The 13762-nt window shown below is 41.2% G+C and overlaps 2 protein-coding genes across 2 annotated transcripts in view; one reads left to right on the top strand and one right to left on the bottom strand.

The window, feature by feature from the left end:
* Window positions 1-557: 557 nt before the first annotated feature.
* lyrm2 (LYR motif containing 2) lies at window positions 558-5138 on the top strand. The gene is made up of 3 exons (XM_020612909.1): window positions 558-634; window positions 2986-3126; window positions 4060-5138. The coding sequence occupies exons 1-3, from the start codon at window positions 590-592 to the stop codon at window positions 4141-4143; spliced, it is 270 nt and encodes an 89-aa protein (XP_020468565.1). The 5' UTR covers window positions 558-589; the 3' UTR covers window positions 4144-5138.
* Window positions 5139-5144: 6 nt separating this feature from the next.
* The window catches only part of ankrd6b (ankyrin repeat domain 6b), a 52604-nt gene continuing 43986 nt past the window's right edge, over window positions 5145-13762 (bottom strand). Inside the window, exons 14-16 of the mRNA XM_020612910.1 lie at window positions 10075-10188; window positions 7965-8262; window positions 5145-6965 (exon numbers count right to left, since the gene is read on the bottom strand). Of these exons, the coding sequence (XP_020468566.1) occupies window positions 6382-6965; window positions 7965-8262; window positions 10075-10188 (996 nt within the window). The 3' untranslated portion in view covers window positions 5145-6381. The remainder of the gene's footprint in view (window positions 6966-7964; window positions 8263-10074; window positions 10189-13762) is intronic.

Genomic DNA, 13762 nt, shown 5'->3' on the forward strand with positions numbered 1-13762 from the left:
TTTTTATTATATTGCTGCATTTGCTGCTTAAAGTGTCTTAGATTTTGTGTTACTTATTTATCTACTTTATATTTCACTTGTATTTTGTGGCATTCATGTGGACGGCAAAGTAAGAATTTCATTGTACAGGGAAACACGTTTCCTAACTGTGCATATGACAAAATAAACACTTTGAACTTAAAATGAGCTCTACCTTTAACAGCTGCAACATTAAATGTGATGTACACAGTAATTGTAATTTAATAATATGATGTACATCAGTGCAAACTGCCATTTTGCATAATGAGTATTTACTTTTGATGCTTTAAGTATATTTTATGTTAATACTTTTGTACTTTTGCTTATGTAATATTTTGAATGGACTTTTAGTTGTAACAGTATTTTTGTACTGTGGTATTGCTACTTTTGCTTAAGTAAACAAACTGAGTACCTCTTACACCTGTGCTTTCAGCCATACCTATCTTACGAGCTGTGTGTGGAGACTGCTGTCCCCCGTTCCACTAGAGGGCAGCAAACTCCAGAGCTAGCCTGTATGACAATCATCACAACATCCGCTGGTGAGTGTCTTGATGGCCATGTTGTGTTAGAAATGTCGGTTTCACGGTTACCCCCCACTGTGCTTTCTTTAAAGCAGGTAAATACAACAGTTAAAGTAGTGAGAGGTGACATTTGTGTTATGCAAGAGCTTGGCTGGCTGATGGACTGCACTAACCCTTACCGGTACTTTGCTAACGGTGTAAGATAGATTTTTGAAGGCTCGGTTTTTCAGCCTCTGGGTTGGGTTATGTAGAAAGGACCAGGTGTATCAGACTGCTTTTTGGAAGGCTAGGTGGTTGCGACTGAACGCTGTTCACCTAGGAAGTAACGGTGAATTATGGCGATAACAGCGTGGTGAGTGTTGTACCCTGGGAAACTGAGTCCAGTGTCCTACTGTTCAAATGTGGCATAAATAATTCGGGCTAACTTGTTGATAAGCCTAAAGTCACGTTTTAACATACATTTTTTTGTTTGTATTTCTGTTCAACATCTGGTTTGTTAGTTAAATGAATGAACAATTAGCATGAGGTCATAATGTTTGACTTATCAAGTTTAATATACTGTATATGGGTTTTTAAAGTCCCCTAGAACCATGAGTGGAGAGTCGGGATGTTCTAGCTCCAGGCTAGTTATCAGTTCTGACAGGAGCTGTAGTGTACTAGTGTTATATACACTTCCATTAGCATGAAACTGTTGCATTTAGGGGGAGAGTAAAAGGGTTTGCAGTTGATAACAAGAGTCTCTAGGTCTGCAGTACATGTCCTCTGTGTGTCCACTGTGACATCTGTACACCAACCTTCATTTATGTAGAACCAGATTCCACCTCATAAACATAAAGCGACACAGAGTTCAGCTCGCTGTGTGTGAGAGTCCGTGTACTGCCAAGGTTCTGTACGTCTGTAATATTCTGGTTCAGACCTTCTCAATAAACCCTGCTTTTCTAGTTCTTCAGGAGACAGGTTTTCCCGATGATGGGAGGACCTGAAAGACGACACATCCTCGATGTAACATACATGATCTTTTACTGTGTTCTCATTACTGCCGACTATTGCACATACGTTTTCATTATATACTTATATTTCTTTTCACTCGCTGTTTAAAGTGCCTTTAGACCTTGTGCTACTGTTTATCTACTTTATATTTCACTTGTGTTTGGCATTCAGGGTGGACGGCAAAGTAAGAATTTTATTGTGCAGGGAAACGCGTTTCCATACTGTGCATATGACAATAAACACTTTGAATCTTTGCTGACTATAGGATAAGGCAGCTGCAACAGTGTCAATTTTCAAGTCTTGCCACATATTCTCAATAGGATTTAGGTCTGGACTTTGACTGGGCCATTCTAACACATGAATATGCTTTGATCTAAACCATTCCATTGTAGCTCTAGCTGTATGTTTGGGGTCCTTGTCCTGCTGGAAGGTGAACCTCCGCCCCAGTCCCAAGTGTTTTGCAGCTTCTAACAGGTTTTCTTCCAGGATTGCCTTGTATTTAGCTCCATCCATCAAACTGCAAACCGGACTTCTTATTGCTTTCTTTCAACAGTGGCTTTCTTCTTGCCACTCTTCCATAAAAGCCAGATTTGTGGAGTACATGACTAATAGTTGTCCTGCGGACAGATTGGAGGAGCTGCAGAGATCCACAGCTCAGGTGGGACAGAGTTACCATGGGCCTCTTGGTTGCTTCTCTGGTTAATGCTCTCCTTGTCCGGCCCGTCAGTTTAGATGGATGGCCATATCTTGGTAGGTTTGCAGTTGTGCCATACGCTTTCCATTTTCGGATGATGGATTGAACAGTGCTCGGTGAGATGTTGAAAGCTTGGGATGTTTTTATAACCTAATCCTGCTTTAAACTTCTCCACCACTTTATCCCTGATCTGTGTGGTGTGTTCCTTAGTCTTCATGATGCTGTTTGTTCACTAATGTTCTCTACCAAACCTCTGAGGCCTTCACAGAACAGCTGTATTTATACTGAGACTGAGTTACACACAGGTGGACTCTATTTACTAATTAGGTGACTTCTGAAGGCACTTGGTTGCATTGGATTTTATTTAGGGATATGAGAGTAAAGGGGGCTGAATACATATGCACGCCACACTTTTCAGATTTTTATTTGTAAATAATCTTGAACACCACATATCATTTTCCTTCCACTTCACAATTATGTGATACTTTGCGTTGGTCTATCACAAAATCCCAATAAAATACATTTAAGTTTGTGGTTGTAATGTGACAAAATGTTGGGTATGAATACTTTTGCAAGGCACTGTACCTGTAGATGATCACCTTGGAACTTCAATATAACACCCAGCACAGACACAGTTGTTGTGCTGAATGGATACGTGTTTGTGATGAGGCTGCGTTGGAGCCATCAGTCATCATTTAAATGTTACTGTCATAAAGTAAACATAGCTGTGCTGTTGAGTCTAAACTGCTGATTCCTTCTCAGTTTTTACAGAGGCAGAAGGTTCTGGAGATTTACAGAAACATTCTTAGGACCATACGGCAGGTACCAGATGAGGCAGACAGGAAATACCTCCGAGACTGGACGAGAGATGAGTTCAAGAGGAATAAGGATGCCACAGACCAGGTAAACAAATAGTACGAGTGCAAGGAAAAGTACTGGCAAAGTGGCAGGAGTACTGTGACTTTATGTAGCATAGATTTGATTAAAATAAGCTGATGTTTCATCACCAACAGGCCCACAAGCAGAAGTACACGTCAGTCTTTGTCAAAAGGGCAGTTACAATAGAATTCAATAGTCAGTATAAATTATGTAACAGCCCAACTCATATATCCTGCAGTTCTACAGTACATAGTGGAAAATATGGTCTAGGGTGAATACCCTGCTGAAAAACAAGAAAGATAAGCATACTGAGGGGCTGATAACAATAGTACAAATCAAATCGAGCACACATAAAATTATTGATTTATACTTATAAAAACATCTTATGCATTTAAGCACACGTCCCTGCAGTCTGAGCGTGGTAGCTACAGTGTAGCCTTCCCAGTACATAGCCAGGTCACCTACTGTGGAACGGTCCTGCTACATTAAGCAGGCCATCTGAGCGCTATGTGGCCTTCATTGAGGTGAGGTAGTCCCCGGCCTTGTCATAACAACTGCAGACTAAAGTTGAATACTTGCATGTTTTGAAATTGATAAGAAAAAACAAACAAACACAGTTTTCATACCCATACAGATTTAATTTCCCTTGGCCAGCTACAACAATCACACTGTTGTGTGATTCTAACAAATCAAATCAAAAATTTGGGCATCCATTCATTATGAGGATGAATATTTGTTCCTGAGCTTGGAACTCAAAGTCTGCTCGCCAGCTTCTTCTGGAGCTTTGAGTGTTTACCAGCAGATGGTGTTGGCTCAGATCTACTCCAGACCTGGACACGTGATTGAACAGTCCAGAAAAAAGCTCTTAAAAGAACCTTGAGTTAGGAGACTATGACTTGTGAGATGGTGATTTCCCAGTATCCTCTGCTCTGCTCACTCCTCTCATTGTTCCTTCAGGATGCCATTCGTATGATGATCACACAGGCCAACAATCATCTGGTGGAGCTGCAGAAGTCTCTGGCGCTGGCCAGACCCCAGTGACTCTGAGCTGCTGTGAATCCCTGCTGTGGACTTTTCTGAACTGGTTCTCTAGGAAAACCATCGTGTGGTCTGGAGAAAACACTGAGTGCTAACATAACCATGGAGACAGGGCTACCCCTCACTGCTCTGACTCCTCTTCAGCTGCTTGTCAAGGACGGATGGACAGTTTGACCTGCAGCGTGTGCGGGTGTGTAGACTAGTGGCGAGGCTCCATCAGTTCGACACAAACCTGCCATTTGTCATGTTTATTATATGTACTGAACTAATGAAACCACAGGTGGGTTAAAAACAGTTTTTTTTATTAAAAAATATGTTTTCAGCCATCACCATACAGAGTGCATTATTCATATCCACAGTGTACTCCATGTAAAACTAACCAATACAAGTGTGCAATCACTACATCAAATATACAGCAGACAGTTAATACTGCAACACAACTTGAGCTTTGTTCATACAACATGTTCTGACTGAACTCTTCTTTAATGTCATGATTGGCAGGGAACATTCTGGGAGACCAGACTGGTCAGGATTAGAACCTGGCCTGTTGTTGAGAGATTCTTGGCTGGTTTAGTCACAAACACACAGAATGGAAACAATATTTATGTGAGAGTAGTTCATTGATCAGCATCTGCAGAGGCAATGGAATAATTACACACTACTCCAGTGCTTAATTCTAATTTCTTTTTTTTAATGACTGAAATGAAGAAAAAAACAAAAAAGGTCAGTTCAGATGACAGGCTGTTTCCACATCTTTTTAATTAAAGAGCTCATGGCATGCTTTTCGACTTATCTACAATGTTGCAACAGTGATTTATCATCTTAGACATGACCTAAAGCTCAAAAAATGAGATGTTCTAGTATTTCTATACAGAAGGAACTAGGTTTATACATGTCCCACAAACTCTCACTCCTTGAATGGCCATAATCTCCAGGCAGTTGTGCGTTCATGTGAGTTTACCTGACATCCACTGCTGCCACTGTAAAAGTGGAATTTTTCAACTGTGCCCGGTTTTGTGGATATATTTTACCTCCTGCTGCTGCACTGTGACCAGAGGATGTGGAGAAAAATACAGGGCCCCAGGGTTACTGAGATACTGTCATTGTCGAAAACATAGCTTATTTGTCAGTGTTTTTGTTTATGTGTTGTCATAGCTTCCTGAGCGGCATTAGGAATTGTGCACGTTTACGAACTATCCTCTACTTTTAGAAAGAGGCTTTCTGGTTTTTTGTTCTGAAATAATTAGACTGTTTGGAGTTACGAGGGGTGCCAAGCTAATCTAGAGATACCTAAGATTAAACATTAAATGACTGGAAATAGCAAAGCGAGCACGCCACGGGGACGTTAAAGACAGCTGTCTTTAAATTCAACTGTGTTAAAGCAGGAGACAGACGGTGAGATGGGTGAATGGGTAAATAGAAAACAAAAAATGTTTGCAATTCTATTTTAATATTTCACTTTTTCTTCATTTTTAGCCAAAAGAAAAACATAACATTTATTTTATAACTGTAAATGTAATTGTTTTACTGTTCTTTCACATTGTATCAATTTAAAAATTAGCTGTATTTAAACAATGTACCAGTCACACTCCAGCCTTCATACAAATCAAACCGTGCAGCAAAATCAAATGTTGATACCTTCACTAGGGTTTTATATACAGCGTCAGTTCAGCTACATTCTCATAAATAAGGAGTAAAGTTACAAGAGTTACTCCAGCATCCAGATAAAACAAAAAGCTTATAGTGCGCTTCCCTTCATGCATACAGCTCCCACTGTGATCCAGCCATCCACTGTGCACACATCACTCATGTGATGTGATCTTATACAAAAAAACACTGACTTTTTTGTGCTCACTAATCAGTATTTAGAGCATAGATGGACATGTGTATACGTGTGTGTGCACAGTGTTGAGGCTGTTTGATGGGATGAAGTGTATTGAACTGTTAAATATCATATTTGCTCACTCTTCTGACCATTTACAACACAGTGCCCAAGAGCTGCTGTTACTACTATAGTACTGTATGTACACATAGTCCAGTACTACTAAGAGTTTGAATGTGAAACGCTTGTAGGCTGCAGTAGAAATGGGATAGCTGATGTGATTCAGTGGATCTAGGCCCACTAGATATAATGACTTGGCTGTCCAGGAAGAGGACATTAGACAGTTGGGTGTTTGTTAGAAATCCAGGTCATGTCATGGCTATTCAAAGAAATTTTGTGGTGTTAATGCAGCCTGTGTGTCAGCAGTCATCGTCTCTGTGAGTCCTCAGCATGCGCAGCTCGTCCTCCAGGTATGCAATCCTTTCGATCAGAGCCGCTCTGTCAGCCTGGGCCCTCTGGTCAGCCTGCCAGTGAGCTTCCTGCACCTTCCTCTCGTACCAGCGCTCCATCTGCATCGACACAGCCTCAAAGAAGTACTGGGTGACCTCCAGGGCATGCATGTTGTCCCTCTCCTGGGTGAAGGTAGGCTCACTGGGAAGGTCTCCAATGACCTCTAGAGGCCTGATCCCTGTGGCCCCTCCGGACTTAGTCCTGCCCTCAGAATGCTTCTTATGGTGCTTACCTCTGTCCCTGCCTCGCTCCCTGTCCCTGAGGCCAGTGTCAGTCCTGTTGCTGCAGTGGCGCTGTGTGGATGGAGACAGGCTGCTGGCTCTGTGGCCTCTGTCCCTGCTCGCAGCGTACGCCACCGTGTTCACATCTGACAGGTCCTCGTTCTTCCTCTGGGTGTCAGCACAGAGGGCTGAACGCTCCTTCGGCCGAACCACCTGGACAGATGGCAGTGACCTCAAAGCTACTGCCTCTGCATTGTGTGCCTTCTCACCATCTGTTGCACATTCAAAAGAGATTCAGTGAGCACATCCAATTACACAGTAACCACTGAACAACATAATTCATTATTATTCAAGCCATCCTGCTAATTAGCTTGCAGGATAATGCTGAATTATGACAGATTCAGTGAAAATGTTCCTTCTTCTGGCAAATTACATCTCAGGGTACTTCTTCTTTCGGCTGCTCCTGTTAGAGGTTGCGACAGTGAGAAAAGAAGAATCATTTTCTTTTCAGGTCACTGTTGAGTGACACCAGCAAAGGCTTTGTGGATCTGCTTGTGGTCTACAAATCCACAGTACCCAGTTTCTGGGGGTGCAGCTGTGGAGTGGGGGTTCCTGTGTGGGCTGGCAGCTACAGCTGGCTTCCACTTCTGTTAGTCTACACCTTCAGCACCTCCACAGCACACATGATACATGGACTGATGACACTGCTACCTCCCCCAGTGTTTAATCAATTCCTTGTGCTTTATGTTCAGCTCTTGCCATATTGCCTGAGCCAGTCTGTGGCAGTAGTAATGTTTAACTAGGCCCCTCTTTGGTAGGTTCTGTCTGTCTATTGTGATAAGGCAGCTGTGTTGTCTGCATGTTTTATTTTAATTGCTTAATTTAAAAGTGTATACATCTATGAATATAGTAAAGCATTCTGGTTGACCATATATTTGCATTATCTTGTGTGTAAGCACGTGTATGTGCACATTTAAATGCTAGAGTGCCATTCACGTTCACTGGGCACATTGTCCTTCCAAGCTGATTATCAATTACACATGATGTTTATTGTCAAATTAAAAAATCTGATCTAATTTTAACTTTTTACTAACAGTTAGGTAAGGAATGAATAAATTCATTATTTAACTTATGGTACTGGATGAATTAACATCTGTTGTTTATGGAGGCAGTGCTATTTGGACCACAGTTGGGAAATTAAAGCTTAAGACTTGGTGTATAATGAGAATGTTGACATTCACAAGTGGGTGAGCTATTTGTTGAGGCCATACCTGGAGAGCTGTCCACATGTACCACAAAGTAGTGGTTGGCTGAGCCACCCTCTGCCAAACTGGGCTCCCCACAGCTGCAGTCTTGGACTGCAGGGCTGCTGTCCAGCTCCAGGCCCTGGGTGCCGGCCCTCTGTCCAGCAGGTAGCATGGTGGGGCCGGCTCCATCGGCTTCATTCAGGCCCTCGGCTACAGAGGAGGAACGCTGCAGCTTAGTGCTGCCGGGGTCTCCTGTGTAACGGACCTCCATGCTGTGCAGTTTGGACAGACACCAGCACTTCAGCTCACTGACCAGAGACGCCTGCTTAAAGGGCACATACAGCCACACAGAAGAGAATGTTGGTGTATGTCACATTTATTGGCAGTGATAACATTTAGTTCATGTCACATTTGTTGAACATAAAAAACTAAAGTTGCACAAATCAAATTGTTCAGCAGTTCACCACACCCTGCCTGTTTGCGTTATTTCTGAAGCCCTGTACAGTATATAGTTCCTGTTTTGTTCCCTGCCACTTTGGATTGTACTCCTTGTACTCCAAACCAAAACCATTCAAGTGGTTGTGTTCTTTGGCAATGGAACCTCCTGAATAGAAAATTCAAAGTGAAAGGAGCCACACAGAACTACCAACTTCACTCAGCTCTACAGAGCAGCGGCAGGCAGATGTTTGCAGTAAAAAAAACCCTCTACCTAGCAAGCACACTAAACACCTGAACAAAAATAGTTGCCTCTTCAGCAGCTAAACACTCCACTGCTGTATCAGAGACCACACCGGAGCTAAAAGGAGAGTGAGTATCAGATTTGGACACAAGAAGGCCTCCAAAATTCAACCGTCTGCTTACATGTTAGCTGTATGAAATGTATAAGCTGCTGTCAGATGTTGTGTTTGTTCTGTTACCCCCAGGAGGCCAAAACCTCAATAACAAAAGCTTTAAAGAGCAGCATACCACAGTATATAGCAGCTAAAATGTATTTGTTTTGACCCAACCACCGACGCACTGTCCTTGGTCTAATGAGCACATTTCAGTTGACATTGTGGCTGCAGTATGAACAGTTTCATTCAGAACAAAGAAACATGCTGATTTAGGAGTTACTTTTTCTATTTACAATAACCTGTGGCTACAACAATCTCATCCAAAGTGTGGCCATTTTGTTACTTTTTATGGATGTAGCCAGATACAGGTACATCTCAATAAGTCAGAATATTGTGGAAAACTCCATTTATTTTGGTAATTCAACTCAAATAGTGAAACTCGTGTATTATATACATTCAGTACACACAGACTGAAGTAGTTTAAGCTGTTGGGTCTTTTAATTGTGATGATTTTGGCCCACATTTAAACAAAAACCCACCAATTCACTATCTCATTAAATTAGAATACCTCATAAGACCTATAAAAAAACATTTTTAGTGAATTGCTGGCCTTCTGGAAAGTATGTTCATTTACTGTATATGTACTCAATACTTGGCAGGGGCTCCCTTTGCTTTAATTACTCCCTCAATTCGGCGTGGCATGGAGGTGATCAGTCTGTGGCACTGCTGAGGTGGTATGGAAGCCCAAGTTTCTTTGACAGTGGCCTTCAGCTCATCTGCATTCTTTGGTCTCTCATTTCTCATTTTCCTCTTGACAATACCTCATAGATTCTCTATGGAGTTCAGGTCTGGTGAGTTTGCCGGCCAGTCAAGCACACCAACACCATGGCTATTTAACCAACTTTTGGTGCTTTTGGGAGTGCAACTTGGGCTATGAGCTTCTCCACCATTCCTCCAGACTCTAGGACCTTGGTTTCCAAATGAAATACAAAACTTGCTCTCATCTGAAAAGAGGACTTTGGACCACTGGGCAACAGTCCAGTTCTTCTTCTCCTTAGTCCAGCTAAGACACCTCTGACATTGTCTGTGGTTCTGATGCTGATGGTCTTTACAGGGCCAGTTGCAACTAAATACAGCTATAAAGTAATTGAATAAAATGACTTATGCATTTATTCCAAAAATTGTACATGTTCATATCTCTATACAGTGATTTTAAGTGTTTAACAGAGGCACGATCAGTACAAACCCCGAGTCTTCAATGACTCCAGCTGTGTACACAGAGACACTAATGGCAGTGTTACCTCTCTCTTCTCTGCCTCTTGTCGCTCCTGCAGGACCCTCTGCTCAATCCTCTGCAGACACTCTGTCCTCTCTGCTGACACTCTCTCCACTGTCATCTTATCAAGAGCCCAGATCTGATGGCAAGAATATGCATCAGAGAGAACACAGGTAAATTAAGTCTTGGTTGATTTACTGTTACATATCCTCAGTATACACACTTGCACATTGTAGAACAGGTGCTCCGTTTTCTCATTCATTTACATGTAGATGCATGTATATTTCAATGTTTGTGATATCTATCCTGATGCTGCTTTTATTATTCTGGGGGATTTTAACCACTACAATCTCAGGAAAAGCCTAAACTGTATCAGTTTGTAACCTTTCCTACTAGAGGAAACAAAACACTGGACCAATGTTACAGTAACATTAGAAATGCTTTCTCGGCTGAACCTAAGCCTCATTTTGGTAGATCTGACACCTAGCAATCCGGCTCAAACCTGCTTACTTACTGCTGCAGTAAGACTGATGGCAAATACAAAAATGTGAGAATATATGTGCAACAACCCCTCACTAGACATGCACAATAATAATACAGAAATGTTCCACAAGGTATTTTTGTAAGAGCATCTCATCAACAGTGTTCTCTTGTGGAACCTGAATAATAGCAGGACATTCTCTACCAAGCAATGGAAACAAGTCTAAATATAAACTGTGTTTTAGTCTGTTATAACCCCTCACTACCTCACCAAGCGTAATGACATATCCAACTCCACCATGTGAATTACTAAGTGCAATTTTTGAAGTTTACTGGGGAAAATACTATTACCCTATTTTTGTGTATTGCTGTTTTAATGCTTTGTTGCCTTTATGTAACTTTTTTATTTTAAGACTAAATGTTCTTTCTGGCTTTTGACTCCTTACCTGACTCCAAAGGAGAGCTGCACAAGAATTCCTATATGCCTAGACTGTCTGTTTATGCATAAATGGCAAATAAAAATCTTGACTTGATCTTATAGGCATATGCGTAGTATTTATACATACAGTATACAGTACTGTATACACAGATAGGTGACAAATTAATCTTATGAGAGCCACTTGCATGATAATGCATTTTTAGGGGAGCACTAACTAGTTTGAGTAAAAAAAATGTTGTAAATAAGTAATTTCAGGGGTAGTTCTACCTTAGGGTAGTCCTGAAGGGGTACTTGCAGGTACTGCAGTTGCCAGGGGGTACAACTAAGTAACGTCACTAAAGTCAACTAAACACCAAAATTAATGATATACAGTAAATACAGGATAATAATAAGGATAATCACTTTATTTGGCCAAGTATGTTACACACACAAGGAATTTGCTTCCGGTACAGAACAGCCATCTGCGGTGCCCACCCCCAACGATGGCTCTAACTCTTAGGGGAAGCTTGGGGTTCAGTGTCTTGCCCAAGGACACTTTCACATGTGGACTGCAGGCACCGTGATTCAAACCTCCAACCCTCTGGTTGGGGGACGACCGCTCTACCCACTGTACCACAGTTGCCCCAGATACAGCTAATTACTACTCGATTTACAACAACTATGAAGCTCATCAACTTAAATAGCAGATTAACTCAGGTGTGTAACATTGACTGCATAATCAAGTCCCTCTTGTGTGTGGCTTCAACCATAGAATTTGTACACATTTTCAAGGCAGACAAATTTATACAAATAATAAAGCAAAGTGATTTCTTTGCATTTTCTCCACCCAGATGAGATGTTATGTTAAAAAGCACCACATGTCAGGAATCGGCATGTGAAGCTACCGTCAATGTCGTAGGTGAACTCGATTATAATGCCAGATGAGGTAAAACAGAAAACGATCGGAGGTGCAGGTCACAAATAACAAAACAAAATGCAGGAGTCCAGAAAACATAATCAAGTCGATTCTGGGTGACAGCTAGAAAAAAAGACAAGACAAAAAACCACTAGAAAGTCCTAAAACATGGGTTTAGCACGATCTGGCAGCTTCTCGGTGGGGGAAAGCTGCCTATAATGAGGCGAAAACAGGTGCAAACAATAACCGGTGATTAAAGTTAAAAGTCTGAAACTAAGGTGAAACTGAAACAGGAAGTAATGTCAAAATAAACACATGGGAACGGAAACCGATGGGACAGAATCATGACACCACATTTAAACATGGACTGGATAAACTGTTTCAACCGCTTTAAACCATACTTACAGATTTGTCATACCTTTATACCATCTACTAAATAGAAGGTCAATTGAAAAACACTGGTAACCTGGTGTAAAAATGTCCAGGTTTTCCATGATGCATGGAATCCCTATCAGCAGTGCACTCCGCCTGGGAGGTGTGTTCTAGGAGATAAATTTCAGCACCCTTCAGGAGGTAGGACTAAAATCAAGTACCAGGAACACGAGAGGGTGTGTGTGCGTGCGCAGAGCAGTCTCTTGTGATTGGTTAAAAGTCAGAATCTTAGCATTACAAGCACTGCAAACACACAGCTAACTGTGTTTGTGAGGAGCAGCACCTCCCTCCTCTAAATGAGACCACCAGAGAGCAAATCCAGTGGAAAAATTAAGCAAGGCAGTCCACGTCAACCTGGAGGCTTGGTGATGGTTAAGGGAAGTACGGGGTATACCGCTCATTGGGCTCTGACAGTGGGAACACAGTGATTCTCAAAGACTGGCTGGAGCGCAACACTGGTCATTGTGTGAAAAGTTGGTATGGGAAGGAATTGATGAGAGTGAGGATACAGAAGGAGGCGCTGCTCAAAGTTAGTGTTTGTGCTGCTTTCAGTCACTCCAATAGCCTACGTTGTAATGAGAAAATAGTGTCATAATTATGAAAAATATATCATGAAAGTAATAACGAGATACTGAGCAAATCTTTTTCCCATTGTGACAGCAATACTTTGACATAGGCTGTTCTTGTGTGTGTGCTATAAAATATAATCCTGCAGGTACCGCTGCCTTGTCAGAATACATGTATGAACGACTGTGTGTAATCTGAGAGAAGCTTTAATCTGAAGTGTCTACAGTACTGTTGGAGAATGTAGTATGTGTAGAGTGGCTCTGGGGGGAAAAGAAGCCAAATTATGCTAGCAAACTAGACCCCTGCAGTGTTACAGTTGTGATGTTTCTGTTTGGCAACACAGGCTCTCAAGACTTCATAGATTCCAAATGAACTCTATGAATATAAGCTCATGTTTGCAGTAAGTATGTTTCATACCAAGTCTTTTTAAAATCAATCATTTTACTAAAAATGTAGGAAAATAACTAAAGAGGTACGTCTTTAAATCGGATTCTGATAAAAGCCAAACATATTCAGTGGTACAAAACAAAGAATCAAAGTATCAAATCCTCACATTCAGGAAGCTTTTTGCTTGAAAAATTTTAAGAATAAATAAATGATTATTGATTATTTTCTATCAGCTAATCAACTAACTGATGAATAGTCTCATAGTTAGAGCTTTAGCATTAATGCTTATGAATTCAACCTTTCATTATAAAAACTGTATAATTATTTCTTTTGACAGTCTTGTTTTAATCCTAATCTTTTGTCAGAAGTGAGTGTTTAATGATGACCTCTGGAGTTCTCCTAAATATTGCCACAAATACTGTATTTGTCATTTTTAAACATATAAAACCATTTGTATCATATTTGACACGTGAGGTTTCTGAGCAAAAAAAAAAAAAAAAAAAAAATAACAAA

The sequence above is a fragment of the Monopterus albus genome, unplaced genomic scaffold, assembly GCF_001952655.1.
Source record: "Monopterus albus unplaced genomic scaffold, M_albus_1.0 scaffold128.1, whole genome shotgun sequence".
In the NCBI taxonomy this organism is placed as follows: Eukaryota; Metazoa; Chordata; class Actinopteri; order Synbranchiformes; family Synbranchidae; genus Monopterus; species Monopterus albus.